Here is a 27,094-nt window from a genome sequence, read left to right as displayed (position 1 = left end):
AAATAATGTATATTTTTGTTACTTTTTTCTCTATGATAATTCAGTAGAGAATGTAAAGCATATGAGTAAATCAGACTCAGAGACTTAGTGACTTGTACTAGGTCTTTAATTTTCACCTCTTGTTGGCTATAAGCATCACATATGTTGATCCCTGTGCCAAATGTGCTTTCCAGCAACTCTAGGATAATGCTTGGATCAGAAATAAGGACTAAGGAGACAGACACAAATGGAAAGTTGAGATTACCTAGCTCTTTGTGGTTGCTCAGTAGATATTCATTTAATGTGGTGTAAGGAAAGCATCATTACTGTAAGAAGGCATATGTAAGAGGATTCGTTTTTATAGTCAACATCTCTTAGTACTTGCTTCTTCTTTTGTCCCCTGAACAAGAATGTAGATAGAAATGAGCTAAGCCCAAGCTAGCATAGGCCATTTCCCTGGTAATGGATTAAAATGTTTTAACCTACTTACCAAGATTACTTGAAAACTGTCATACAAGTGAAGTGCCCAGGGTTCTTGATATTAGTCGTTCCCAAATCCAGAAGTCTAAATGTCTAGTGTAATGAATGAGCAACAGGAATTTCACATTAAGAAACTGAAGTCTTCAGATCTAATACAGAGTATAGGAAGTACCAATTATCAACTTTTAAAAGATTTGTGAAATTGTGTGCCTGGAAATGTATGCTTATTTAATTCTTGTTCAGACATACACAAAGTATGTAATTTCTGTGACTATACTTGGATGTGTTAAGAATATATTAAATTTGGAGGAAAAAATCAGTATGATAACTATAATACATTCAGTATTTCTCAATTTCTCATCCTAAAATAAAAATTCTAAAAACCAGCTACTCTGGTAACAACATCTTACCATTTGGTAAGCTATAGTTATTGGAAAGTGTTAGATGAAAACAGAGATTTATGTTATATCCTTACTTACAATCTAAAAATGTAACCTTTTGAAAGGTTTAAAAGCACACTTAGAGGTACACCCGACATCGGTTCATTCCCCAAGAGGTTAGGTGAATTTTTCAGTCTATCCTACTTTTCTATAAATTTAGAAATTGCATAATTATCTTACCTCACTCAGAAGGTTGTAAAGTTAAAAAGAGAAGCTAAAGCGTTATGTAACTCTATATTTCTGACTTCTTTTATGTCTTAGTACCTATGTTTATCTGGTATAATATTTTTGCTGCTGTTCATGTAAAACTTGGTTTTCTAATTTGAGAGCACATCAGAATTACCTAGAGCATTGACTAAAAAAGTTTCTGGGCCTCACCCTCAGGTGCTAGGATTCCGCAGGTTTAGAAGGGAGCTGAGAGAACTGCATGTTGGACAAACTCCCAGGTGATGCTGATGCTCGGGGTCTGGAGACCACTGGTGACTATAGCGCTGTCCTCTCCTCTTGGAGTCCATGGTAGCATACCAAGGGATTATGAAGACAAAATTAGAGTCGTGGTACATCTTTCTGAGGTGTTAGTAGAACATTTGTAAAGCTATTTTATGTTAAAAAAAATAACATTGATACATTACAGAAGGAAAGGCAGAAATTGCCTGACATATTCTGAGAAAAACATAAGAACTCAGAGTTGTTTTAAATTCATACTTGTCTGGTTCTACCTAAGAAAGTTGCCATCTGATGTGACTGCCTAACGTGCTAGAGCTTTTCAAACATTTCTACCAAAATATTTCCATATCACGGGTTCTATCAGGCAAAGTTCCATGCTTATTTGCCTAATCTTAAATCCCCACTTTTAGCATCTTTTCTGGCAAGAGCATTACTTCAATAATCTGCATCGTTTTAGGCAAGACTTATTTTATTTAACCGCTCTGTATCTAGTCTCATCAATCAAATAGGAATCATGATGGAACCACTTCATGGGTTGGATGAGAAGATATTCTAAGTTGAGCCTTTTATATTGATTTGTTTAGAGCCAAACTTTGATAATCTTTACCAAATATGACAAATGGATTGCAAACTTATTCTCTGACACATACTAGTATCCATTTCTAATTAATTAGTGAAAAGACAAGCCAGTATGTATCATTCTATGTGAAGGCCTAGGAAGTTTTACAATGAACAAGTTTCTAGTGTATTTCTTTCTTCAGTGGCTTGTGTGGAGACAGGCATTTGGCACTGCAAATAGGATGACACTTGGGACACCCTTATCCTATATCAGAGTGAGGAGTTTGGATCATGGTTCTGCTTTGGCTTGCAGCTTGCTGCTAATGTACTCCCTGGTGATGCCTCAAGTGATTGAGTCCCTGCCACCCACACAGGAGACCTGGACTGGGCTCTGGACTCCCACCTTTGGCCTGGCCCAGACCCAGGGGTTGCAGGCATTTGGGGGAAGGAACCAGTGGTTGGGTGATCTGTCTGTCTCTTTCTTTTTCTCTATCTTTCACATACATTTTTAAAAATAGATTTATTTATTTTATTTGAAAGGTAGAGTTACAGAGAGGGAGGGAGAGACAGAGAGAGATGTCTTCCATCTACTGATTCACTCTCCAGATGGTCGCAGCTGCCAGAGCTGGGCCAATCCAAAGCCAGGGGCCAGGAGCTTCTTCCAGGTCTCACACATGGGTGCAGGGGCCCAAGGACTTGGACCATCCTTCTCTGCTTTCCCAGACGCACTAGCAGGGAGCTGGATCGGAAGTAGAGCAGCTGGGACTTGAACTGGTGCCTATATGGGATGTGGGTGCTGTAGTTGGAGGCTTAACCTATTACCCCACAGTGATGGCTCCTCACAAATATTTTTTAAAAGTGGTCTGATTTGTTCACAATTTAGGGAACACTACTTATAGGGGTTTTCATTCCTTCTAGGAACAAGGCCAGCCTGGGAATATACCACCAAATAAAGGTGTAGTGAACAAGATTCAGCCTACTTCAAGTTTGCTCATATAAATAGAATCCACAGGATACTTGTGCTTGCCTGATAGCTAATCTTTTATTATTTATATAATATTAGCGACTATATTCATCATTTATTTCCATTAGTGAAATCACACATTCACACAAGACACACCCTAATTAGAAAGAGAGGTGTACTACCAAAAAAAAAAAAAAAAAACCCTAAAAAATACAGCTTTAAATACTTACCAAAGTGAAGTTTAAGCTGTTGTGTTTCACAGTCCTCCTGCTGCTCTGGCTGCTGGTCTGTGTTTGACCCTCCCCTCTGTCCTAAATTGTGCTTGATTTCTCTTTAGAATGCAGGTGCTAATTAACTTCTTAACACTTAGCACAGTCCTAAAGCGCAGCCTTCTAGCTTCTGTGCCATCTAAGGTGTGTCTTTGAGTTTTGTTTCCCACAGTGACTATGTATTGCTTTCCTAATTAAAAACTTGAAATAACAGGTAACTTTCAGAAGGATATAAGCATCCTTTCCTCTTCTAAGTCACAGGCACCACTTTTCCATGGGCCAGACGTTGACACAGATTCCCTGCCCCCTCCTTTAAGATTTAGAATTGCTTTTTTTTTTTTTTTTTTTTTTTTTGGACAGTGAGGGACAGAGACAGAGAGAAAGGTCTTCCTTTGGTACCATTGGTTCACCCCTCAATGGCCGCTGTGGCCAGCCGGTACACCACGCTGATCCAGTGCCAGGAGCCAGGTGCTTCTCCTGGTCTCCCATGGGGTACAGGGCCCAAGCACTTGGGCCATCCTCCACTGCACTCCTGGCCACAGCAGAGAGCTGGCCTGGAAGAGGGGCAACCGGGACAGAATCTGGTGCCCTGACCGGGACTAGAACCCGGTGTGCTGGCGCCGCAAGGCGGAGGATTAGCCTATTGAGCCGGGGCGCTGGCCTAGAATTGCTTTTGATTGGGGAGAACTCAAGGCCCTGCATTTCCAACACAGCTTCTCAGCCAGCCCGGGTCCTGCTGGAGGATTCCCTGGCCCAGAGCAGAAGGCTTCTGTACGGGGCACACCGCTCTTTTCCTGATGCATTGTGCTGTTTTTGAAAATGTCGAAGTTATGTCTGGGGAGTAACTCTGCTCTCTGACTCTCCAGTAGCTACTTACTTCTGCTCCTTTTGGTCAGAGAGGAGCAACACAGCATGAACATTTAAATAGGAAATTTCCTGTCAGTCAGAACCAGCTTCTGATGTCAGGTCCTGTATCTGTTTGTTATGAACCCAGGCTAGGTGGCTCAAATATTTTAGTATTTCTGTTATTATTCAGCAAAAAAAATTAAATTTATTTTAAAGGCAGAGAAACAGGGAGACATTTCAATATGGAATGCCAGCATCACAAGCAGTAACCTAACCTCCAGCACCACAATGCACCTCAATGCACCTCACCTCAATGCCCCATTGTTATTTCTCTATTTTCCTTTGGTTTTCATTTTGTGTATCCTGGTTGATCTTCATCTTTTTTAAAAAAGATTTTTTTTTTATTGATTTGAAATACAGAGTTACAGAGAGAGAGGGAGAGAGTTCTTCCAAACATTGGTTCACTCTCCAATTGAGTCTCTTAATATAAAATGGATGATGTATGTGTATAACCCATATCAAACCTTCTGTAAATTTTCAATCACTTCTAGATTACTTATAACATCTAAAACAATGTAAACTCTATGAAATCACTTGTTATACTGGTGTGCTTATGTTTATTGTATTTATGTCTATCCTGTTTTAAGACTAAAAATAATTCAAATCTATTTTTCAGGCTTTATGTAAGCCTGAATAAAATAGCTACATCAAGTAAATAAATACTTGAGTTAGAATTATAGTAGTTTTTCTATGTTTTATGGAGATTAGCAGTATTAATTATAAGAAATGATGTAATTGGAAGGAGATATAAAAAAGGGGTTAAAATGATGGGGCACCTTCCAGAAACTTAGTGACTTTCCCCTTTCCCCTTTGCTTTTGTGTGAAGTTCATATTGAATGATCCTTCTGATTCCTAATTATTTTCTTGAGAAATCTGCAAAGCTACTAAAGGTAGTTTCTCTTCCTGTATGAAATACTATTTTGAAAATATTTCTCTGGAGAATTTAAAAACAAGAAAATCCCAGACTCCACTGCTTTCAGACATATCCCAATGCTGCTCACTTCACACATTTACACTCAAACATGTACAAAATACTTGCTGCCACATTTTTCTTTCTGCCTGGAGAACAGCTGTAAAGATATTAATTGTGCTTCAGTTATAAATGGATTGCCAAAAGGGACAGAGCGGGTTGTGTATCTCATCAGCATGCCCTGTCTGGTATAAATAATGAGACAGGAACTTGGTAAATTGGAAATTTGTGATAAAAACGAGATGTGATATTATGAAGTCCCACCAGTTCCTTCTTCTGGATGCATCGATTTTTAAGTCTTTCTACAAAACTGCTAAATCAATGATCGTCTGTCACAAAATGTTGGCTAAAAGGGCTGTATTACTGGGGTCAACTACAAATTAGCCCAAAGGGTAAACACAAAGGTAGTATAAATGTTAAGAAGAAAAAAAACCAAAAATGTTCTAACATGTAGTTGGAAAGACAGAGCTCTCAAGGAATGTGTATAGTCTTTGCCTCCTAATCACCTAAGATTCTTAAATGTGATAAACAGGAGAAATCAAAGACTGGAAATTGAACTGAATCGACTGTTGTACTTTTAATCATTTTTAATTGTATCATTGTACTTATTTTAGAAGCAAAGTTAGTATTTCTTGAATGTTTTCCCAAATTATATGTGTCTTTCCCTGTCTGCTAATTTTTGTTTTTACTCTACCTTTTTTTATTACCAACTAGCAAAATTGCTCTTTCCCAGTATGCCATCATGATTAAAGTTAAAGAAATTTGAATACTTGTATTTCTCAATGTTTTATGAACATAGATGTGTGCAGTTTGAATTGTGATTCAAATAAAACCTAGTTTTCAGAATTGAAAAATTTCAGGAAAGAAAAAACAAAACTCATATCTATACATGGGCAATGTATTCATTTACTGCAACAAAATCAATATTCTGAGAGTACAGACTATCATAGAAGTTGGAGTATCCATCATCTACTCTGTTAGAAAGATTTAGTTTGCCAATCTCCAACCTGCCTTCTATCTTTACCTGATAGAAAGTCTGTCTTCATACATCCATCGCTCCTTGAGCATACCTAGGTGACAACTTGTGAAGTGATAGTTCTTTCTGGGCCTCTCCCTATGGTAGACTGTGAGCTCCCCAAGGGAATTCATATTCATCTTTTATATCCCAAGACCTAGAACAGTCTGATGGTATACAACAGTCAATGAATATTTATACAATTAGATGACGTTCCATAGAAGGAAGAGTAAAGAGAAAGATGAAGGTATTTGGCTTGTATTTAAGCCACTGCTTTGGATACCCACGTTCCATATAGGGGTGCCTGCTTTCAAGTCCTAAGTTCAGTTTCCTGTTGATGTGAACTTTGGGATGCAGTGATGGCTCAAGTGGCTGAGTCCCTGCCTCCCATGTGGCAAATCTGGACTTAGTTTCAGCTACTGGCTTCAGCCTGTCTCAGCTTCAGTCATTACAGCCATTTGGGGAGTGAATCAGCAGTTGGGCTGGTTATATCTGTTTGTCTCTCTGCATTTCATATTTAACATTTTTTCCATTTCAATTTATATAAAAGAAACAAATTGCATGTATTTCATATATACAGTTTTTTAAAAAGATTTAGTTTTTGTTTATTTGAGAGACAGTTAGAGAGGTAGAAACAGAAAAAGAAATAAGTCTTGTATCCGCTGCTTCACTCCCCAAATGGTCGCACCAGCCAGAGCTGAGCTGGATCTGAAGCCAAGATCCAGGAGCTTCTTCTGGGTCTCTCACATGGGTGCAGGGGCCCCAGGACTTGGGCTGTCCTCCGCTGCTTTCCTAGACATATTAGCAGGTAGCTGGATCGGAAGTGGAGCAGGTGGGACTTGAACTGGCGCCCATATGAGATGCCAGTGCTGCAGGTCAGGGCTTTAACCCAATGTACAACAGTGCCGGCTCCTGCATTTCAAATTTTAAAGAAAAAATTCAGAAGAAAGGAGGACACAAATGGTAAGATATGAAAGAATAACATGAAATGAAATCGCTGTTCTGTTTTGCAGCTAACATATCATCCGAATAAAGGAAGTTGTGGTCTGTGGGGAGCAACTCAGACTAGGCTAAGTTACTGGAATTAAGACTTATTCTATGCATCTGCTCTCCCACAATATGGCGCTGGGAGAGGAGTAAACAACTTCTACACAGCTGCCTCCAGTTCGACCAATAACCTGCAGGAGCTGATCCTGCTCCTGATTGGAGGAGAGCAGCGTACTCGGCGTGTGGGTAGCAGAGTTGGGATTGGTGGAAGAGGACTATAAAGGAGGAGAGAGACAACATGCACCAGGAACATCTAAAGGGAACATCCAGATAACATCTGAGCAGCCCCCGAGAGAGCTGGCCGGCGGTGTGCCGCTCCCCCTGCGGAAGTGGGGAAAGTGGCAGGGGGAACTGCCCCTCCACGGAGGTGGAGGGGTCGGCAGCCAACCCCAGAAGGACCAGCAGCAAACCGGGGAAGGGCCGAGCAGACAAAAGAACAGCGCAGGGTCCTGTGTCGTTCCTCTGTGAAGAGGGGGAGCAACAGTGGTCCACATTGGATTTATCAATATATCTTCAGAGCTGAGAACATAATCTGCCTGGCCACTTCTGTCTGCCTACCACAACCTTTCTTTACCATTGTTTTCCTCTTTTCATTCTCCCACTTTGAAAAACCCTCAAGATATTGGCAGGTCCTTAATCGTTTTTTGTAAATGCATTGCCTAGCTTTGTTTTTGCCAAGATTTTAATTAAGTCACGTAGTTTCCAGTATATTTTTTTTCTAATTCTCTCTGGGCATGCAGGTGCCGAGGTCTCACTATATTCTTCTAGTTATGTCAGTTTCTATGCTGTCATCTTCTTGTTCAATGTGATCATATTTAAGTTCTTCATATACATTTGTAAAAGTCTCTTTCTCCTCATACATCTTTTATTAAATAATTGGGGGAGACAGAGATGAGAACAGGATCTTACCTGGCTACCCTTGCATCCAGAAGGTGCTGATACCAGTAAGGATCCAAGGATGAGGTTTTGAATTGGTTTGGATCAGCTTGAGTTTTAAATTTAATGAGTCATATTTTTGAGGCTAGGTCTGTTTGCCAAAGCTAATTTTATAATAATAGTCTTCATCATGTTGGTTATTTATAAGGATTATATATGTGTGAAGTTGTATTGTTGGGTTTCAGCAGTATGGGTAACCTTCACTATTTATAGTCAAGGAGTCTGAACTTAAGAGTTAAACTCTCTAAAGTTGAGGGAGAAGCAAAACTTGATTAACACAGTGTTCTATTCATTTGCTGGCTATAGACTTTATTTGTTTCAGTTCTTTGAGCCTGTTTTCCTATTTAAAAAAGACAACTGTATCTATTTAATATGTATGCTTGGAGTATAAAAATAATTAAAGGAAGATAAAAGATTCTGTAGTTTGTAGCACATAGTTGAAGATTATTAATGATATCACTTTGGGATTGGGATTGGAACTTTGGGATTGGGATTGGAACCAAATGATTTTTCTCTGTTTCTAGACCATGGTCACCTATGATAATTGGCAAAATATACTAATGTCATAATTTATTTATTGGGCACACCATTTTGTTTTTTGTTCTTTTAGATACAGTGGAAGTATTATCTTTGGATCAGTGTCAGCTTCTTAAATTATTATCTGGATCCTGTTAATAAAAGATGCTGATATCCTATGTCTTAGTCAACTCAGGTCGCTACAACAAACTGCTATGGATTGGGCTTCTTAAATAAGACATTTAATTTTCATACTTCTGGAAGTTGTAAATCCAAGATCAAAGTGTCAACAGTAAAGTGTCTGTTGATAGTTGCCTTCCAGATTTGTAGATAGGTGTCTTCTTGATGTTATCCTCAGATAACAGAGAGCAGACCGAGAGGATAAAGCTCAATCCTGTCTCTTCTCTTCATATAACAGCTCTACCTTAATGACATGTTTTTCTGTGAAAGACCTTACCTCCTCATACCACCTGCTGGGATGGGGGTAGCATTTCAACACAGAAATTTTGGAAGACACAAACATGCAGTACATCACATCCTGTTGTGACCCTCTTACCCATTACAGAAACGCAGAGTTACAGTGAGGCAGAGGCAGAGGCAGAGAGAGAGAGAGAAACAGAGAGAGAGAGAGGTCTCCTATCCCATGGTTCACTTCCCAAATGGCTGCAACGGCTGGAGCTGAGGTGAGCTGGGACTTGAACTGGCACTCATATGGGATGCCAGCACTGCAGGTGGCAGCTTTTACCCAGTACACCACAGCATCGCCCCACTCCACCTCCCCCCGAAGGGCTTTCTATAATAGCAAAAGTCCTATCAGGCTTTACACTTTCACAACATGAAATGAAAATTTCCCAGTAACCTGCCACCATCTTCTATCCATTCCATCCCTGGCCTTTACTACTGCCCTTTACCAACTAATGTTTTTCTTGATGTATGCGCTAAACAAGTCTCCTAGCCAAGTTTTCTGCCAAGCCTGTGCCTGCCCTGCGTGGAAGGCAGTTTTGTGGCTATTCTAGTCACTCCACTGTAAGCTTGTTTGATGACCAGTTTTTCTGATTATCCTTCTTAGACATGACCACACCCTTCTTTGCACAGGATTATGTAACCTTCACACATGACAGACTGTGCCCCATAATAACCAATTTCACCATCTTTGCCATTCTTCCAGGCTCTGAAAAGGACCATAACCCTGGTAAAAACACTTCCCGCTTTCTAAGTCCCTAAAGCAAGTCTTCAGTCCATCATTTCTTCTATGGGAGGTTTTCATGGGTTTAAGTAAGAGGTTTTTTTTTTTAGATTTATTTATTTTATTTGAAAGGCAGAGTTACAGAAAGGCAGAGGCAGAGAGAAAGAGACAGAGGGAGAGAAGTCTTCCATCTGCTGATTCACTCCCCAGATGGCTGCAACAGCAGGAGCTGTGCAGATCTGAAGCCAGGAGCCAGGAGCTTCTTCTGCGTCTCCCACGTGGGTGTAGGGGCCCGAGAACTTGGGCCATCTTCTACTGCTTTCCCAGGCCATAGCAGAGAGCCGGATTGGAAATGGAGCAGCCAGGACTCAAACCGGCATCCATGTGGGATGCCGGCACTGCAGGCGATGGCTTTACCCGCTATGCCACAGTGCTGGCCCCACCACACAGCATCTTAACTACAATTCCAAACGTTTTCTCCTGGTCACATGCTATATTTAATAAGCCTCACAATTAGAATATGAAGTGGGTGAATTTTTCTCCAGTTTTTATATTAAGAAATTGAAAATTAATGATGTAAAAATGATGTCTTTCTGTGTGAGAGCTCATGTCAGGGGTCTATAATCTGATCTCAGTCTTAAGTTAATGTTAACAGAAGCTCTTGCCATTATTACTGTAGCTATACATGTATATGTTTACTATTGTTTTCTAGAAAGTAAATGTAATGAGAGATTGCAGTTTCATAGAATAAATAACTACCTGGTGAATGCATTGCTAAAATAAACTTTAAACACTATAAGAACAGAAACTTTTTTTAAAAAAGATTATTTTAAAGGAAGAGTGACAGAGAGAGAGAGAGAGAGAGAGAGAATCTTCCATCTGCTGCTTTACTCCCCAAATGGCCACAGCAACTGGAGCTGGGCGAGGCCAAAGCAAGGAGACCAGAACTCCATCCAGGCCTCCCACATGGGTACCAGTGAGTCCAAGTTCTTAGGCCATCATCCACTGCTTTCCCAGGCATATTACCAGGGAGCTAGATGAGAAACTTGAGCTCTTAGACCTGAACCAGCACAGTGCCACAATGCTGGCTCCAAGAACAGAAACTCTTCACTGTTCTGCAGATTCTTGCTCCTTTCACTTCTAATTTTGTGCGGGGCACACAGTGTATTTATGCTAACAGCAATGTTGAGTGAATGAGTGTTTGCATAATAAAACAGAATGGAATTTCCACCTACTGCAGCCCTCAGAGATGTAGAAGGCACTGACTGGCAGTAGCATAATTTTGTAAGGTCATTGTGGATGTAGCTTCCAGTCCAATGTAGATGGGATGCTAGTCTACTTCTCAAGCATTTATTTGCAGGATTTCGTTGCGTAGAGTAGCTAATGTATTAGCAGTGGCTCAATTGTTGGGAATACGCAGTCTTTGGAAAGAAAATACACTAGTTTTTTCCTGTTGTGTTGGAGAAAGAGTCATCCCGAATCTGAAAGGGTTTATTTACGCATACTGAACTGTAAAACAGGCAGCTTGTTAGTTTTCACAACCAGGCCTCCAATCGTTCTCATTATCTGTTTGCAAAAACAGTGGGTAGGCCACCATGCTAGTGTTGTTTGTGAGTGACACAGAAGGTGCTTTTCTCCTGTGCATAGTAAACATGGCTGAGATTTTACAGTTACACATTTTTATACAATATTTTCTATTTCCCTCACCCAATGCACATTACAGATGTTTGCTGCAATGATGCATAGATGGATAGAAGACATCTGTGTGTGCAAATGCAGTTTCTGAAGTGTTTTAATTGTTTCATAAAGTTTTTGCTCATTTCAAAAACACACCGTTCAGTGGGCCTGGGTGTTTCATTAAGTTATAAGACTGTTTATTTCTCTAAATCTCCAAAATAAAATATGGAAATAATTTTATTTCTCCAGTTTATATCCCCAAACGTGGGGCCAGAAAAATGGCAGGACTCATTTCTGAGCTGTCCCTCTGCCTGCCTGCCTGCAGTTAAGAATCTTTCCCTTTTCCCATAATAAATTCAGTTTGGAGCGTGCAGAGTTTGGCAGCAATGTTTCAGTATGGGCAGCGATTTGGCATAGGAGGAGAACACCCATCTTTGTGAGAAAAGATAGGAAGGGAGACCTGATCATTAGGTTTCCATTGAGTGGTATTTGTCTTAAAAAAAAAACTGAAATGGGGAGCCCGTACTACCTTACTTCTGCCTCTTATTTCATTGGCCTTTATTAATGGCAGGATCAATTACTGACTAAAAAAAAAAGGGTGTGAGCTTGTGTTATCAGCCCAACATAATGCTCCTGGTTAACGATAATTCAGAACCCAAGTTCCTGGGAGAAAGCAGAATTCCTGTCTTCCTGCTTGCAGCTGAACCATCAGACAGTCTGGTTCACTATTTTTGAGCACTTTTGAGCACTGGGGTGGAAATTCCTGTATTCTCTTATAGGGTTAAATAAAAAAAAGCCATAATTTTTGCTGATCCATGTTTAATCCTCCTCCTCTTGCAAGACTCCTGAGGCATCCCTTGGAGGTTCGGATATTTGGCATGTGTTTTCTATAATTAAGTAGCAAAACTGAAAAATAGTAGTAGGATTTAGGCCATGTTTCCCACTGGGAGAATTTGCTTGAGGCCCATCGGGAGAAATGAATGTTGAAGACTACGGTATCTGATAGAGAGATGCAAAGAAAAAAATGCATTGGCTGTTTGCACTTATTTCTCTGCTTTCCCCCTAAGCACACCAGGTTTGTGCTTTGTAGTAACTTGTGGGATAACAAACAAACAAACAAAAGCAAAGAAACTCTAGAAGTACACACCTTGCTGCTCAAAGACAGAGGCATCCCAGAGCGTTGTTTCATAAAGTAAAATTAATGCACTTGGCACGACGCATTTAAACATCCAGGGCCAGATGCTTCAGCTTCTAGTACATGATTATTTAAACTTCAACAGGGTATGCAAATCTTATTAAATTATTGTCTTGCTCTTCAACAGCAACCCAAACAGGTTGTTATGGCAACACGGGTGCCTCAGTATGTAGTGTATTGCATAGCACTTGGGGGAAATTGATAAGGAAGATGAGAGCAGTTGGGTTGAAGGTTTAGTTTTATTAAAATAATGAAGGGGGCTGCATTATTGCTGTGACCTGTTCAGCCTGTGATCTTTGGGATGTGTGAATCTTTAACTAAGACATTTTCAGATGATAATGCCAGGCACTCTCTTCATGCATTGCACATACGAAACTTGAGACAGAGAAGTTCAAAGGTCAGATTAGAAGTCTGAAGATAATAGTAGGAGGCAAAGAATGCATGCCTGTCTGAACTTCTGCTGTTATAAAGATTCTGCTTCTTTATGCTCCCCCTCCACCCTGATACTGGAATGCTTATTCTATAAAAATGTATTGCAAATGACTCTTTGCAAATTATGTTTGTGTTCTTCTCATTGTAAGACTTTCAGCTTTTCCAGTGTGCACATTTTCACGCTGCACCAAACCTTTGTTTCCTTGCTCAAGGTGTCAGCACCAGCATTTTTCTTTCTGAATAATGTGCAGAATTGGTGTGCTGACTTGCTCATAAAAAAAGTATAGACTAGCTAACAGAGCTGCACTATCCAAACCCCAATGTCTTATTTTCCCGAAGGCCTTTCATCTTAGTTTGTCAGCAAACTGGAACCTCATACCTGGCAGTATAATATCTTCGATGGTTAATTTTGCTTGTAGTGCCTGCTGTCATTATTGGGGGGGGGGGGATACACGAATCCTACAGCCAATGGGAGGAAACGTTCAAGTATAGTAAGAGGCAAGTGACACTATAAGCCCTTTATTAATTAAAATCCAAGGAAAAACACCGGCAAGTTTCATTTAACCCAGAAACAAAATACAGAAAAATGGGTTAGTTAAAAGCAGAATTCACCTTGGAATTGACGTTCTCATACTGGCCTTGACACTGGCAGACTGAATTGTGGTGACAGAGATCATTTTTTGTTGACAACAGCTGGAAAAACAACAACTATATTATTATAATTAGGATCAGCATCAAGTTGGATTATAATAGGGGCTTTCTTGGAGAAATGGCACAGTGTCAAATTTATAGTCACGAGCTAAATGAGTCTCTTGTATCCTCGACAAAGGGACAAAAACAGTTCCAAATGAAAACACAAACAGAGAATCCTGGTTGTTATATTTCCTGGGTATTACTCAGGCTCTTATTTATCACACACCAACACTCGCTGCTTTGAAGGATCATTATCCTGCCAGGTTTACACTTTTCAGTTTGCCTCCGTGGTCTGCATTCTGCATGCATTTCCATGGAGAAGCCTACGCACTGCAGCTTGACTCGAAATCTTTTCTGCTGCAAGATTAACCTCAAAACATCCATTTTCCCCCATTTTGGGCAATCACTCAATAAATGCATCCACAAAACCACCTCACACATCTGTTCCAGGGTCCAGGTGCATCAAAATCTTGAGTCACTATTAGGAGAAATATCAGCCTTGACAGAAGGCAGTGCGACCTTTTTGTTTCTAGCTGACTAAGGTTGAAGCATGTGGATTTCTGGGAAGCCAAACATCACAAATAAATATCCTGGATGCGTATGTGGGTAAACGCTTGTCCCAGCCCTGTTGCAGTTTCTAGCCAGGTAGTTCATCTTGGCAATCATGCAGGATTTGCATGGGCTGGGAAATGTGGCTTTCCTTTCCATGTCCTCCGTTCAATCGCATTGAGAAATGTGTAACTGATATGGTGCCTGGCTTTGTTCTTACTACATTAAGCACTTCATTTTTGAGCCCAGAGCAGTTTTATACCAAAGAAGAAAGTGAGGTGAAATAGGCTGAGTGGAGGAATATGAGATTGTATGTGTGTCTCTTCTTTTGGGCAATTTTACAGATAGAATCACTTTCTTATCAAGCATATGGGCATATCATTATATTTGTTATGATCCCTTTGTGTTTTCCTCCCAGTGTAAGGAAATACACTGTAATTACAATCACTAGGCAAAATTATACTTAATAATAAATTAAAAGATTCACTAAAAGTTGTAAAAGACCAGTTTATTTTTCAGCCTCACCCTTATACACAGATATAATATACTTAGACCATTAGTAACTGAAAGCTCCTACAAATACAAAGTGTCAATATTTCTTCAATATTCTTTGCCTAAATGATTTTTATCATTTTACATTTGATTATCTTAGTGAGTCTATGATGTAACAACTATGACCTTCTGTTCTACAGATTATTGAAAAGTTTTGTTATTTGGCAACAGATCAGAATTAGTAAAAGTTGGAGAATGATTATAAAACAAAATGTTTTGGTTCAAAACAGTTTGACTCCAAATTTATCTTCTCAGCCACATTTCTATACTTCCCATTAAGGCATTTGATCCTCACATGAGAGTCTGAGGTTCGCAGAGTAAAAAGGATCAACTGTGCATATGAAAGCACTACATCACAGATTGTGTAAATGATAGAAATCTGGCCCTTTACAATAATCCACAAAAATAGACATGATTAGCGTCAGTCCTGTAACAGTAAACTCTCCAGAAAGTGTTCCATCTTCCACTTAATGAGAACCAGTTTCCATGGCTCTTTGTCAACTATGAATGGTTTAAAAAAGACTTTACAAACACATCTGAATAAGAATTCTTCAAAGTAATCACAATAGAAATCCTCTAGAGAGAAAGAGTGAAGTTGTATTTTTAGAAGTTTGTTTTCCACTTACAGGCATTTTGAGCTATGACATTACATGAGAATTGCCTGAGAGGAGTTTTATTTTATTTATTTGAAAGGCAGAGTTACCTAGAGGGAGAGACAGAAAGATCAGAAAGATCTTCCATTCTCTGGTTCATTCCCTAAATGGTCGCAATAGCCAAGGCTGGACCAGAAGCAGGAGCTTCTTCCATGTCTCCCTCATGGATGGCAGGGATCCACACACTTGAATTATCTTCCAGTGCTTTCCCAGGAGCATTAGCAGGGAGCTGAATCAGAAGTGGAGCAGCCGGAACATGAACTGGCATCCATATGGGATGCTAGCATCACAAGTGGAAGCTTAACTGGCTATGCCACAATGCTGGCCCCGAGAAGAGTTGTTAAAACACCACAAGGGCCCCTCCATCTTATTCTGGAAGGAACCGTTCATACAGTTTACCCTCAGTTCAGTATCTTACTACAAGGATGAAAACCAGACAATTAAGAATGATATTCACTTTTATTGCCGTTAGTGTTAGTTTTGTCGCCTCGTACCCTGACTACTGCTATAACTTCATAATTAGTCTGGGTTCCTAATCTCTATACACATGTACCTGGGTATACTACCAGAGGGAGCAGCCCACACATAGGATTATCTTTAGCTGATATACCTTAGCCATTTCCTACAGGGTAAGGCTAATACCCCTTGTCCTGGCATTCGGATGCCCCCTATATTTTATTCTCAGCTTGGATCTCCAGTCCTAGCTTTGCAAGCTGACTTTTTCTGTTGTCTTTCCTTGTAAGTTATTTTGCACTTTTATATCACTCTCTTCTCTTCAATAGCAAGGTTTTGCCTCCAAATTTTCTAATATTTGAATACTACATACACTGTACTTTCATGTGTTCATTTTCATTAGCTAGTTGATGAGTTACTTGTGAACATGAGTCTTAATTTAAAATATATATGCATTGCTCCCAATGTCTGGTGAATGCGTTACAAAAGAGGCATTGAGTGTATTTGAATGCACTGATTGCACTGAGTGTAGATATTGTAGAACCTCTGAATCATTATTCTGAGTGGAAATTCTAATTTAATAGGACTATCAACTGCTCAACAAATATTATCATTGCATTTTCTTGTATAGTGAAGATAATTCACAATTCTTATTACCGGAATACCACAGGAGCTCTCCTTTGTTTCAGTAACCACTGAGGTAGGCTGCTCAGACACTGCCTTCACCCCCTTTGATAGTGAAACACTCTTCCTCCAGTTATTGGAGATGATTGACAGCTTAGGGCTGGTGATCCATGTCACAACTTTGTGCTTGCCCTTGGTTGAGGGATCTGCTCTCTCAAGGCCCACACCCAGTCTCAGGAGTGCACTTTCTATGACTGGTTTGTGCTAGAATACAAAGGCCTGATCTCATTTCCTCAGTGAGCTGCCCAGTCTAGAGCCCTACTGGAATCCACAGCCTGTGTGTGTGTGTGTGTGTGCGGCCATATGACAGTCCAAATGCTCCTTCTGTCCATTCCTGTCCTTGTCACTTCCCTGCAGATATTGATGATAGTCCACTCTTCAATAAAAACTCTGCAAGGAATCTATCTCAGAATTTGCTTTCTGGAAACTGGTCAGTGACATCCACTTACCATTCCTCATCAATGTATTCACTTATCCATTTGTTCAAAGAGCAGTTTTTAATTATACACACACATACACACATATGTTTAATGAATGTTGTATGTCTAATATTTCCTCCCTCAAGGAGAAGACAGGGTCTCCACTCTGACAGAACATGGTTCTTGCTGCAACTCCAAGCTTTTCCAGTTTCTCCCATTTTATAGTTTTCTACGGCCTTTCGTATTGTTTCACCTGTACTTGAGCTTGACACATTACTTGACATTCCTTCCCTGCCCCTCTTCTGCTAAACTCTACTTTTCCTTAATAATTAACTCAAAGTCAGTCTGTCTAAAAGCTGTCCCTGACCATGTCACCTGTGTTACACTATGTGAAAGTTACATACTGGGGGCAATTACATTCAGCTGAATTTGTCTATTTGTCCCATTATTTTCACTCCCATCATCAAGCTAAGCTCCTTGTGTGTAGAAAGTTTGTTCATATTTGTGTGTGTGTGTGTATATGTGTATATGATCTACATTAGGCAAACTATATGTGTGTGATTGTTGAGGGAATGAATGAATAAAAGAGAGATGATTAATCTGAAAAAGAGATTTTGATTCTATTATCCATAGGCCTAATTACCTTAGCATGCTGATTAATTGGTAGTTCCAATCTAATTTATATTCTGAAGAAATAAAAATGATGGAATAAAATATTCCTTTGATATTCTGTACAGTTTTTTTCAGCAGCCACTTTTTTCCAGATACATTCAGTTGTGCCTTTGCAAAAACTTAAGTGCTACATACTATATTATATTATTAACCTTGTGTTTCCTATTCCTTTGATATGATTCCTTTACATATTCTCCAAGCACACATGAATCTAACAGGTGTCTTTAAAATGAAAACTACAAAGGAATCTTAAATAATACAGATGCTAAAAGGACTGTCTTTGTGTAGTACTTCAGCCTAGCAGTATTCTTTCTTGTAAGAGCCTTGGATAGTGTTGAAATTATGACAGAGCACGTTATACCAATACTCTTGGGGATTTCATTTCTTCTTTATTCCCACGCATTGATTTCTGTATGCTTGGTAAAATTTAGCACTTGGCAAAAAATAATGTGTTAATTATATCTTTTTTCTCTGTCTTTTTAAATTAGGTACCTCTGTCACTAATGTAACAGCTACCGATGCTGATGACCCAGTTTATGGAAACAGTGCAAAGTTGGTTTACAGTATCTTGGAAGGGCAGCCTTATTTTTCCATTGAGCCTGAAACAGGTTTGTGGCTTAAATTCTGAATTTGATTTGCCATGTTTTTGCTTCAGGGAAACACTTTTCTTGGGATTTGGGTTATGAAATGTTATGGTTAAGTAGTTCATTGCTTGTATCTGTGATATTTGAATGAGCAATGTGAGGTATATTGTAATCCCCACAATCACGTTGATACTGATTGAAACAAGCTATAGAGCTTCTGCAGAATATACCTACTTCCTAGATGGTCTCTCATAATTTTTCATCCTGGAACAATGGGAAAAATTTGCCTATATGTCAGGTATATTTAAATATCAGGATTAAGTACAAATTCAGTTACTTATTGACTGTGATTCTTGATAGGTAGCATTTATTTTTCTTAATTTTGGTTTATTTATCTATACAATGGGTATGAAAGCTACCTCATAGTGTTACAATAAAGATATGATAAAGCAGTAAATACCAAACATGTAGAGTGTCATATAGCAATCATTTAGTGCATGTTGAATGCTACTTTTTCTATTAGATTCTTCATTATAAAAGACAATACTGATACCCACCTCTTAGAGTTCATATGATGATATTATTGTGGACAATATTAAGCCTAGCCAATATCCTATAGTCTGGTGATACAGATTTTATAATCCATAACATAAGTTATTTTAAAAGTAAGCAAATTTTTTACTGATTTGGTAAATAATTTCATAAAATTAATAACTTTTAGAAATGAAAATATGTCCTCTTAAGAATATATTAAGAGTAAATATATTTTTTCAGACTGTCTTCAGCCTTATGGGATTTTATCATAGCACATTCAATTTATTATTAAGGATGATATGATTTTTAGAAATTAAGAACAATGATTCCTGAAAGAGTATGTTTTGATTATATTCATATTCTATATCTGGTGATTTTGCCTGAACGTTAATAAAGAGAAAAACTCAATATAGATACATATAATAAATAAATATAAATATATACTATGTAGTCATTTATTTGATTCCATTAATTTTTAGCATTATTGAGATAAATTTCCATGATTTGCTACTTAGTCAATTATTAATTAAATTAAAATTTTTAAGCCTCTCTATGCCTTTTTTAAAAATTCAGTGAAACTCATGCATTTTATTTTAATTTTTTTAAAGATTTATTTTATTTATTTGAAAGACAGAGTTACAGAGAGAGGTTGAGTTAGAGAGAGAGAGAGGTCTTCAATTCTGCTTGTTCACTCCTCAAATGACTGCAACAGCCAGAGCTAAGCTGATCTGAAGCCAGGAGCTTCTTCCGGGTCTCCTACATGGGGGCAGGGGCCCAAGGACATGGGCCATCTTCTACTGCTTTCCCAGGCCACAGCAGAGAGCTGGATAGGAAGTGGAGCAGCAGGGACTCAAACCAGTGCCCATATGGGATGCTGGCCCTGCAGGCTGGCAGAGTTGGGACTCAACTAATTCCAAAGATACTTCACTTTCTCAGATAAAGATGATGATCCAGGGGCTTTTATAAGACAGATATGTGTTAATTTTCTAAGTAAAGTTCAATAGCATTCTGCTTTGGTCTTTGGTCATTTATTTGTTCCCTGGGATCTTTTTGTTCATCATTCCCAATTCAATATAAATATGCATCCAAAAAATACTCATTGAGCATTCACTATGTGACAACCACTGAATTAAATATCAGGAGAAAAATATCAAACCCAGGCTCAGCTTGCAAATAACTCACAATGCATTTTGGAAGACATTTTTTTAATATAAACTAATGAAGTAAGATGGTGCCATTTCAGTAATGCATATTTTAAGAATAAATTACTGGCCGCCTCGCGGCTCACTAGGCTAATCCTCCGCCTTGCGGCGCCGGCACACAGGGTTCTAGTCCTGGTCAGGGCGCCGGATTCTGTCCCGGTTGCCTCTCTTCCAGGCCAGCTCTCTGCTGTGGCCAGGGAGTGCAGTGGAGGATGGCCCAAGTGCTTAGGCCCTGCACCTGCATGGGAGACCAGGAGAAGCACCTGGCTCCTGCCATCGGATCAGCGCCGTATGCCGGCCGCGGTGGCCATTGGAGGGTGAACCAACGGCAAAGGAAGACCTTTCTCTCTGTCTCTCTCTCTCACTGTCCACTCTGCCTGTCAAAAAATAAAAAATAAAAAAATTTAAAAAAAGAATAAATTACTATGAGATATTGATAATAAAAGTCTCCTACTAAGTGAGAGAATTCGGGTAATTTTAAATTTCATTTTCACATATTGCCATTTGCAGCACTTATTTATGTTTCTGTCTAGTATATTGAGTATCTCTCCACACATCTATTCGAGCTTTATCATTTACAATTTGACAGATATGAAATTGTATGATTTATCTTTTATTTAAAAAAGATTTATCTTATTTATTTGAAAGGCAGAGTTATAAAGAAAGAGAGAGGGAGAGACACAGAGGTCTTCCATCCTTTGATTCACTCCCCAAATTGTCTTAACAGCCAGGGATAAGCCAGGCTGAAGCAGGAGCCAGGAGCTTCTTCTGGGTCTCCCTTGTGGGTGCAGGGGCCCAGGCACTTGAGCTATGCTCCACTGCTTTCCCAGGAGCATTAACAGGGAGTTGGGTTGGAAACAGAGCAACCAGGACTCAAACTGGCCCTAATATGGAATGCTGGCATCGCAGGTAGTGGCTTTACCCCCTATGCTATAATGCTGGCCTCCTGATTTATATTTTAGAAAGCATATTCTGGCCCTGTTGTGATTAACATAATGGAAAGAAATGATACTTGAAGAAGAATTTACACAATAGTTGCTTTTTTTCTCTTTTTTTAAAATTGATTTGACAGATAGAGTTAGACAGTGAGAGAGAGACAGAGAGAAAGGTCTTCCTTCCATTGGTTCACTCCCCAAACGGCCGCCATGGCTGGTGCTGCGCAGATCCGAAACCAGGAGCCAGGTGCTTCCTCCTGGTCTCCCATGTGGGTGCAGGCGCCCAAGCACTTGGGCCATCCTCCACTGCACTCTCGGGCCACAGCAGAGAACTGGACTGGAAGAGGAGCAACCGGGACTAGAATCCGGCGCCCATATGGGATGTCGGCACCGCAGGCGGAGAACCAACCAAGTGAGCCACAGCACTGGCCCCCAATAGTTGCCTTTTAAATGTTGATTGAATGAGAGGATAAGCTCAATAATCAATAAATAGGAAGCATAAGTTCTTTAACTGAAACAAGTATGTATGAGTAAAATCTAAGCATTTTTTGTAATTGCATAATTGTTCATTGTGTCCAAATGAAAGCAGTATTTGTTCATTGTTCCCATAGAATCTAAATTTGACTTTTATCTCTAAAATTTTCTGAGGTTTATATAAACGTGTGTGTGTTTGTGTGTGTGTGTGTGTGTGTGTGTGTGAGGGAGAGAGAGAGAGAGAGCGAGAGAGAGAGAGAGAGAGAAGTGTAATAGCACTGTTTAAAATTCTTGTGTTGGAAAAATATGAAAAAGGCTAGACAAAGTTTGTTGAACATTTGGAATTTTTTTAGTTTTGTAAGCATATGGAATGCAGACCCTCTTCCTGGTGATCAGATGATGCAGACGGGTTAGGTACTCTGGGAAGCAGAGGCTGTGAGGGTTAGGGGTGCGAGTGTTTTAGTGGTGGTTTAGGCTGGTGAAAGATCAAAGAAGCAGGAAAGAGGCTTGTCTCTCGTATCAGATACAGATCTGATACCCAATCAAGGAAGCTGGGGAGGAAGCAGCATAAAGCAGTGCGGATCTGACAATATCTCGGCCAAACCCATGGGGATTTTTAGAGCAAAGATTACCCTTAAAAGAGATCCACGTTTAACATAAAATATCCACCAACCTCAGTTATTGACCAGTTCGTGCCTGGGAAGAGCCTTGGCTTGAATCCTGAGGTCAGTCTTGAAGATGCGTAAGCCAGAAAGTCCCAGCTAACTGCATTCTCAGTTGGAAAAGTTTCTTTTTTTCCTCCCTCCCTCCCTCCCTTCTTCCCCCCTTTCCTCTCTCTCTCCCTCCCTTTCTGTCTCTCTCTCTCCCCCTCTCTCTCTCTCTCTCTTTCTGACTTATTTATTTATTTGAAAGGCAGATATACAGAGAGGCAGAGGCAGAGAGAGCAAGTGAGCTAGGTCTTTCATCTGCTGGTTCACTCCCCAAATTGCCACAATGGCTGGAGCTGGGCCAGTCCAAAGCCAGGAGCCTGGAGCTTCTTCCAGGTCTCCCGTGTGGGTTCAGGGGCCCTATGACTTGGGCCTTCTTCCACTGCTTTTCCCAGTCTATAGTAGAGAGCTGGATCAGAAGTGGAGCAGCTAGGACTCAAACCAGCGCCCATATGGGATGCAAGCACTGCAGGCGGTGACTTTACCCACTATGCTACAGTCTGATCCCACAAGTTCTTTTTTGAATGAAAACCCTAGCCATGGGCCTCTATGGCCCATATGCCATGTACATTAAAGCCAAAGAGAAAACTTTTCACTCTATCAAATCAATTCATATGATATTAAACATAGTAATATGCAAGATCAGCAATGATTGTTGAATAAACTAAACAGAATATGAATATCTACATTTATTTCTAAAAATGACTGACATATTAAAAAAGGAGAATGTCCACTAATTCAAATTATATCAAAATTTCTGGGACAAGCAGAGACTCATTACATAAGATAGAGCACCTGAAGTGGGGATTTGACCTAGTGTTTAAGATGCCACTGAGAATACCAATATCCCATATTTGAGTGCCAGCTCCAACTTTTAGCTCTGCTCCTGATATCAGTTTCCTGCACACCTTGAGAAGCAGCAGGTGACGGCTGAAGTCATTGGGTCCTTGACACTGATGTGGGAGACAGATTAAATTTCCATCTCTTGGTTTCATTCTGACCCAGATCTGGCCATTGCAGGCATTTTGGGAGCAAACCGACAGATAGGATCTCTGTCTGTCTCTCTACCTCATAAATAAAAAAAGAAATAAAAGAAAAACAGAGTAACTAACAAGATGACTTACAAGATTTATCTGTCCATGACTCCAAGAAGAGGTATGGCATAATTGGATGAGAAAATGTTGGCTGATAGGCTGGTGTTTGGTGTAGCAATTAAGTCACCACCTGAGACAACCACATCATGTTCAGGCTCTTCCATATCTTATCTGTCTTCTTGCTAGTGTATATCCTGGAAAGTAGTAGGCAATGGTTCAAGTGTGTGGGTCCCTGCCACACATGTGAGAGAACTAGATTGAACTCCGGTTCAACTGGTTGTTGCAGGTATTTGGGGGAGTGAATCAACAGATAAAAGATCTTTTTTTCTCTCTCTGCCTTTCAAATAAAATTAAAATAAAATAAATTACAAAAGAAAATTTGGATGAATACCTGGGGATGTTACCACTTGTGTAGGATCATCTTCTATTTCCCTTTACGCCAGGATTCTGGCTATCCCAGTGTGGGTCAGACCTGAATTATAATAATCAATGTTGTTGCAGTAAAGGCTTCCTCAGCAGGCCATGATGGGATGTAATCATACTCTCCTTAAAGATAAAGATTGCTCATTGGCCACTCTAAGAAAATTCTTGGTTGTAGAATATTTTCAATAAGAAAAAATAAAAGAAGAAATTCCTGTGTATCTTGTTTTTCCTCACAAGAATGCTAAGAAGCAAATGCTGGACTTTGGAACCAATAAGTTCTGCTTTCCCCTTACTTATTACATTATCCCTTTATAGAACTATTTTCTGTTGCCATACCATGTCATTCTCTCTGCTTTGGGGAGAGCTTTGCCTCTTGTTTCAAGTATCAGCTTAAACCACAGAGAGAAATACCATTTGTTCTGTTTATCTGCTGCTCTGACAGTAACCTAATCAGTAGTTGTCTTATCTATTGACTGGTCTACAGATAGGTTTTGTCAGTTCCCATACTAGAAGGTGTGGTCCAGGAAAGCATGAGGCTGTCTGATTGGTTGATTTTGCAAAGGGACTGTCATCCGTATGTCTTTCAATCAGCAGCTGAGAAGGAAGGAAAGTTGGAATGGAGGGAGGACAGAAGACAGCGGGGCGGAATGGAGAAGGAAGCAAGAGAAGAATAAAGAATAACACATTAGTGGAAAAAAGGAGGAAAGCCTGCCACAATTCATAGAGATGTCAGAGGAACAAGTAAGGGGAGACAGCTTGCCCTGCAGTCCATGTTCCTTCTATCAGTTTCTTACGGAAAGAACACCATGTTAACCTCAGATAAGGTTTTTCCTTGCTTGAGATTCATTTAACACTGAAATCCCTGTCATTTCCAAATCTCATTCTGTGTTTTAAGCATCTAGGCAACACAATGCTACTCTTACTTGCAAAAATGAGCCTTACGACCATGATAAAGTTTTGCTTGGATTTACTGTTAAATTGTAAGTAGAACTAGAAAGGTTCAGGCGTGGTTGATAGGGAAAATGATTATAAATGTATCTTCCTCTTCAGGAGGTCACCATGATAGCACAATAGCCACATCCAGTATTGCTACTAATAGCAGCCACAATACAAGGAATCAATGCAAGAAATTATTGTATTGGTACATTTCTCCAGGTTTGACAAAGCATCAAACCAGATGTAAAGGGCATAATTTCTGCCTCCACTTTACAAATGAAGAACAACGTGTCAAAGGGAATAGCATACAGCTCCTTTCTATAGTTAAATAATTATCCGTCAAGTTGTGACAACAGGGGAACAGAACAACAAGAACATAACTACAGCCTCATTTATTGAACATTTATTATACTCTTGACAATTGTGTTCATTGGCTTTACATGCATTGTCAAATTTAATTAATTTTTTGCATACAAGGTTTTGAAGGAGGTATTTATGTCATCTCAGTTTTACTGAGCAGATCAGAGAGTCTGACTTGATACATTGTCTCCCCAAGGTATTTGAAGCAGGATTCAAAGTCCATCTATCTGTCTGAGTCCACATCCTAAATTTTAGCAATTCCTAAATCCCCACATGACTTATAAGCATTGTAGCTCACTCCAAGGATTTCCATTGGTTTGGGAAGAGACCCCTGTAAGTTGGAAGCAGGCCCAGGCCCCCTTCATCTCTAGGCATAGAAGGCAGAGTGGTGCAAGAGCTGTGAGGCATTAGTAATTGTGAAGTGAATGCTCATTTTTGTGAATACATTCATTGTTGTACTGCAGAAAGCTGAAAATAGCTTATTTGTATTCCAAAAATGTTTTCTTTTTTTGTTTTGTTTTGTTTTCCCCTCCCTGCCACCCCCAATACCATATGTTTATTTATAACATTTTGGGTACAGACAGGGAGTAATGTAACATTTATTTCAAAAGCACTGATTTGAGGACCACAGTGAGAAAGTAGTTGCAGTCCATCCTAAGTGATTGAGGATGGGAAGTCTAAATGAAATGCAAGGCAAGTGAATAATAAATGCTTAATTATCTAAAGAAACCAGGGTAAAGTTGCAGGACTGTCTGAACTTTGCTCCAGGCAAGCGAGAGTATGAAAAATGACCTGCTTAAAAATAAACTAACTTAATTCATTGACCTTTTTTTGAAACTCTGAACATCTTTCTTCATTGGATCCAAATAACATTTGTCTCTGTGGAACCTGTAAAAAGGAACTAAAGGAAAAACACTCCTTGGGGAAAAAATAATCTATGTAATGAATGGTTCTCTTTTAGCAAAATCAAGATAATACATAGAGTCTTCTTGCAATGCCTTCGTGGAACTGACTCATGTCTATGCCTTCTTAGTCAAAGTGATAAATTGCAAACACACAGGTACTCTTTTAAATCATGATTGCATAGATTATCATTTCTACTGCCAAGGGGATTGGCTAAAGGATTTTCTGAGTGCAGACCTTTGAGATGTGTTTGGATAAACTCAGGCAGACCAACAATGTTAGAATATGCCTTGATAAGTGGGAATGCCTTCCTGTTTCTACTTTAATCAATTTTTAAATTATGTTCCATGTACTGGAGTTGAAATGGAATAGATACTAAATATACATCAAGTTTTATGAGATATGCAGTAATAAATTATGTTAGTATTTATCATTACAAAATACACACACACATTTACACATGAAGATCTTCACAAAGTTCGTGGAATGTGCATATAATGAAATTACTAGGAATGAATATCAAGATATTTTTGTGCCAAAATAAGCTTATCTTTTAATTTAAAGAAAAGTGGGGATGTGTTGGGGAGGAAGATGTAAAGTTCCTGATTTAGCAATGAAGGTGAATACCAGCTAAACAAATTTGATTAGATGAGATAAAGTCTTCTCTAGGTAGTGATATGAGAGGAAGCATCCTGGAAACCTGTTCATGGCAGTTTTACAAATGAAGGATGTGGGAGAAGAGGAACTGTTAAATGAGGGCTAATAACAGGAAGAAATCAAAAGTATGCATGGTCATGGGAAAGAAATAAATTGGAGATCATGGTGACATTGGGAAATTAAGTTGTTTTCCCTTCCTCAAAGGTAACAGTAAAATTTTATTTGCAAAGATTTTCTATATACTATGAAGTTAGGTTATAATTTAGATATTCAAACATTTCTATTAACTCATGTGTGACTTTGGATGAATGTCTACATTTTGTGTGATTAAGTATCCAATTTTAGAAAACACTGGTAGTAATACTATTTTCCATATGATATCAAAAATATATATACTCTGTTCTTTTGCTTTTGATATTCACAAATTAAGCCTATATTATTAACTTTAAAAATTTATTTATATTGAATGAAGCAAACTGTGACACTTTGAAAAGATGTTTCCACTTAGAACAACTGAAAATTTTTGCATTAAGTATAGCAAAAAAATAGTTCAACAATGTTAAATACAAAACACCTATTTCTATTAAACTAGC

The 27,094-nt window shown here is 39.2% G+C and overlaps 1 protein-coding gene across 10 annotated transcripts in view; it reads left to right on the top strand.

Annotated features, from left to right (window-relative positions):
• CDH8 (cadherin 8) overlaps nucleotides 1-27,094 on the top strand; it is a 420,906-nt gene that overhangs the window by 180,361 nt on the left and 213,451 nt on the right. For all 10 annotated transcript variants that reach the window (XM_070063301.1, XM_070063302.1, XM_070063300.1 and 7 more), the window contains exon 4: nucleotides 18,181-18,300. In XM_070063301.1, the coding sequence (XP_069919402.1) occupies nucleotides 18,181-18,300 (120 nt within the window). The remainder of the gene's footprint in view (nucleotides 1-18,180; nucleotides 18,301-27,094) is intronic.

The sequence above is a fragment of the Oryctolagus cuniculus genome, chromosome 18 (genome assembly GCF_964237555.1).
Source record: "Oryctolagus cuniculus chromosome 18, mOryCun1.1, whole genome shotgun sequence".
Taxonomy (NCBI): domain Eukaryota; kingdom Metazoa; phylum Chordata; class Mammalia; order Lagomorpha; family Leporidae; genus Oryctolagus; species Oryctolagus cuniculus.
The sequence above is the reverse complement of the archived record's forward strand: the minus strand, read 5'-3'. Positions and strand labels throughout refer to the sequence as shown.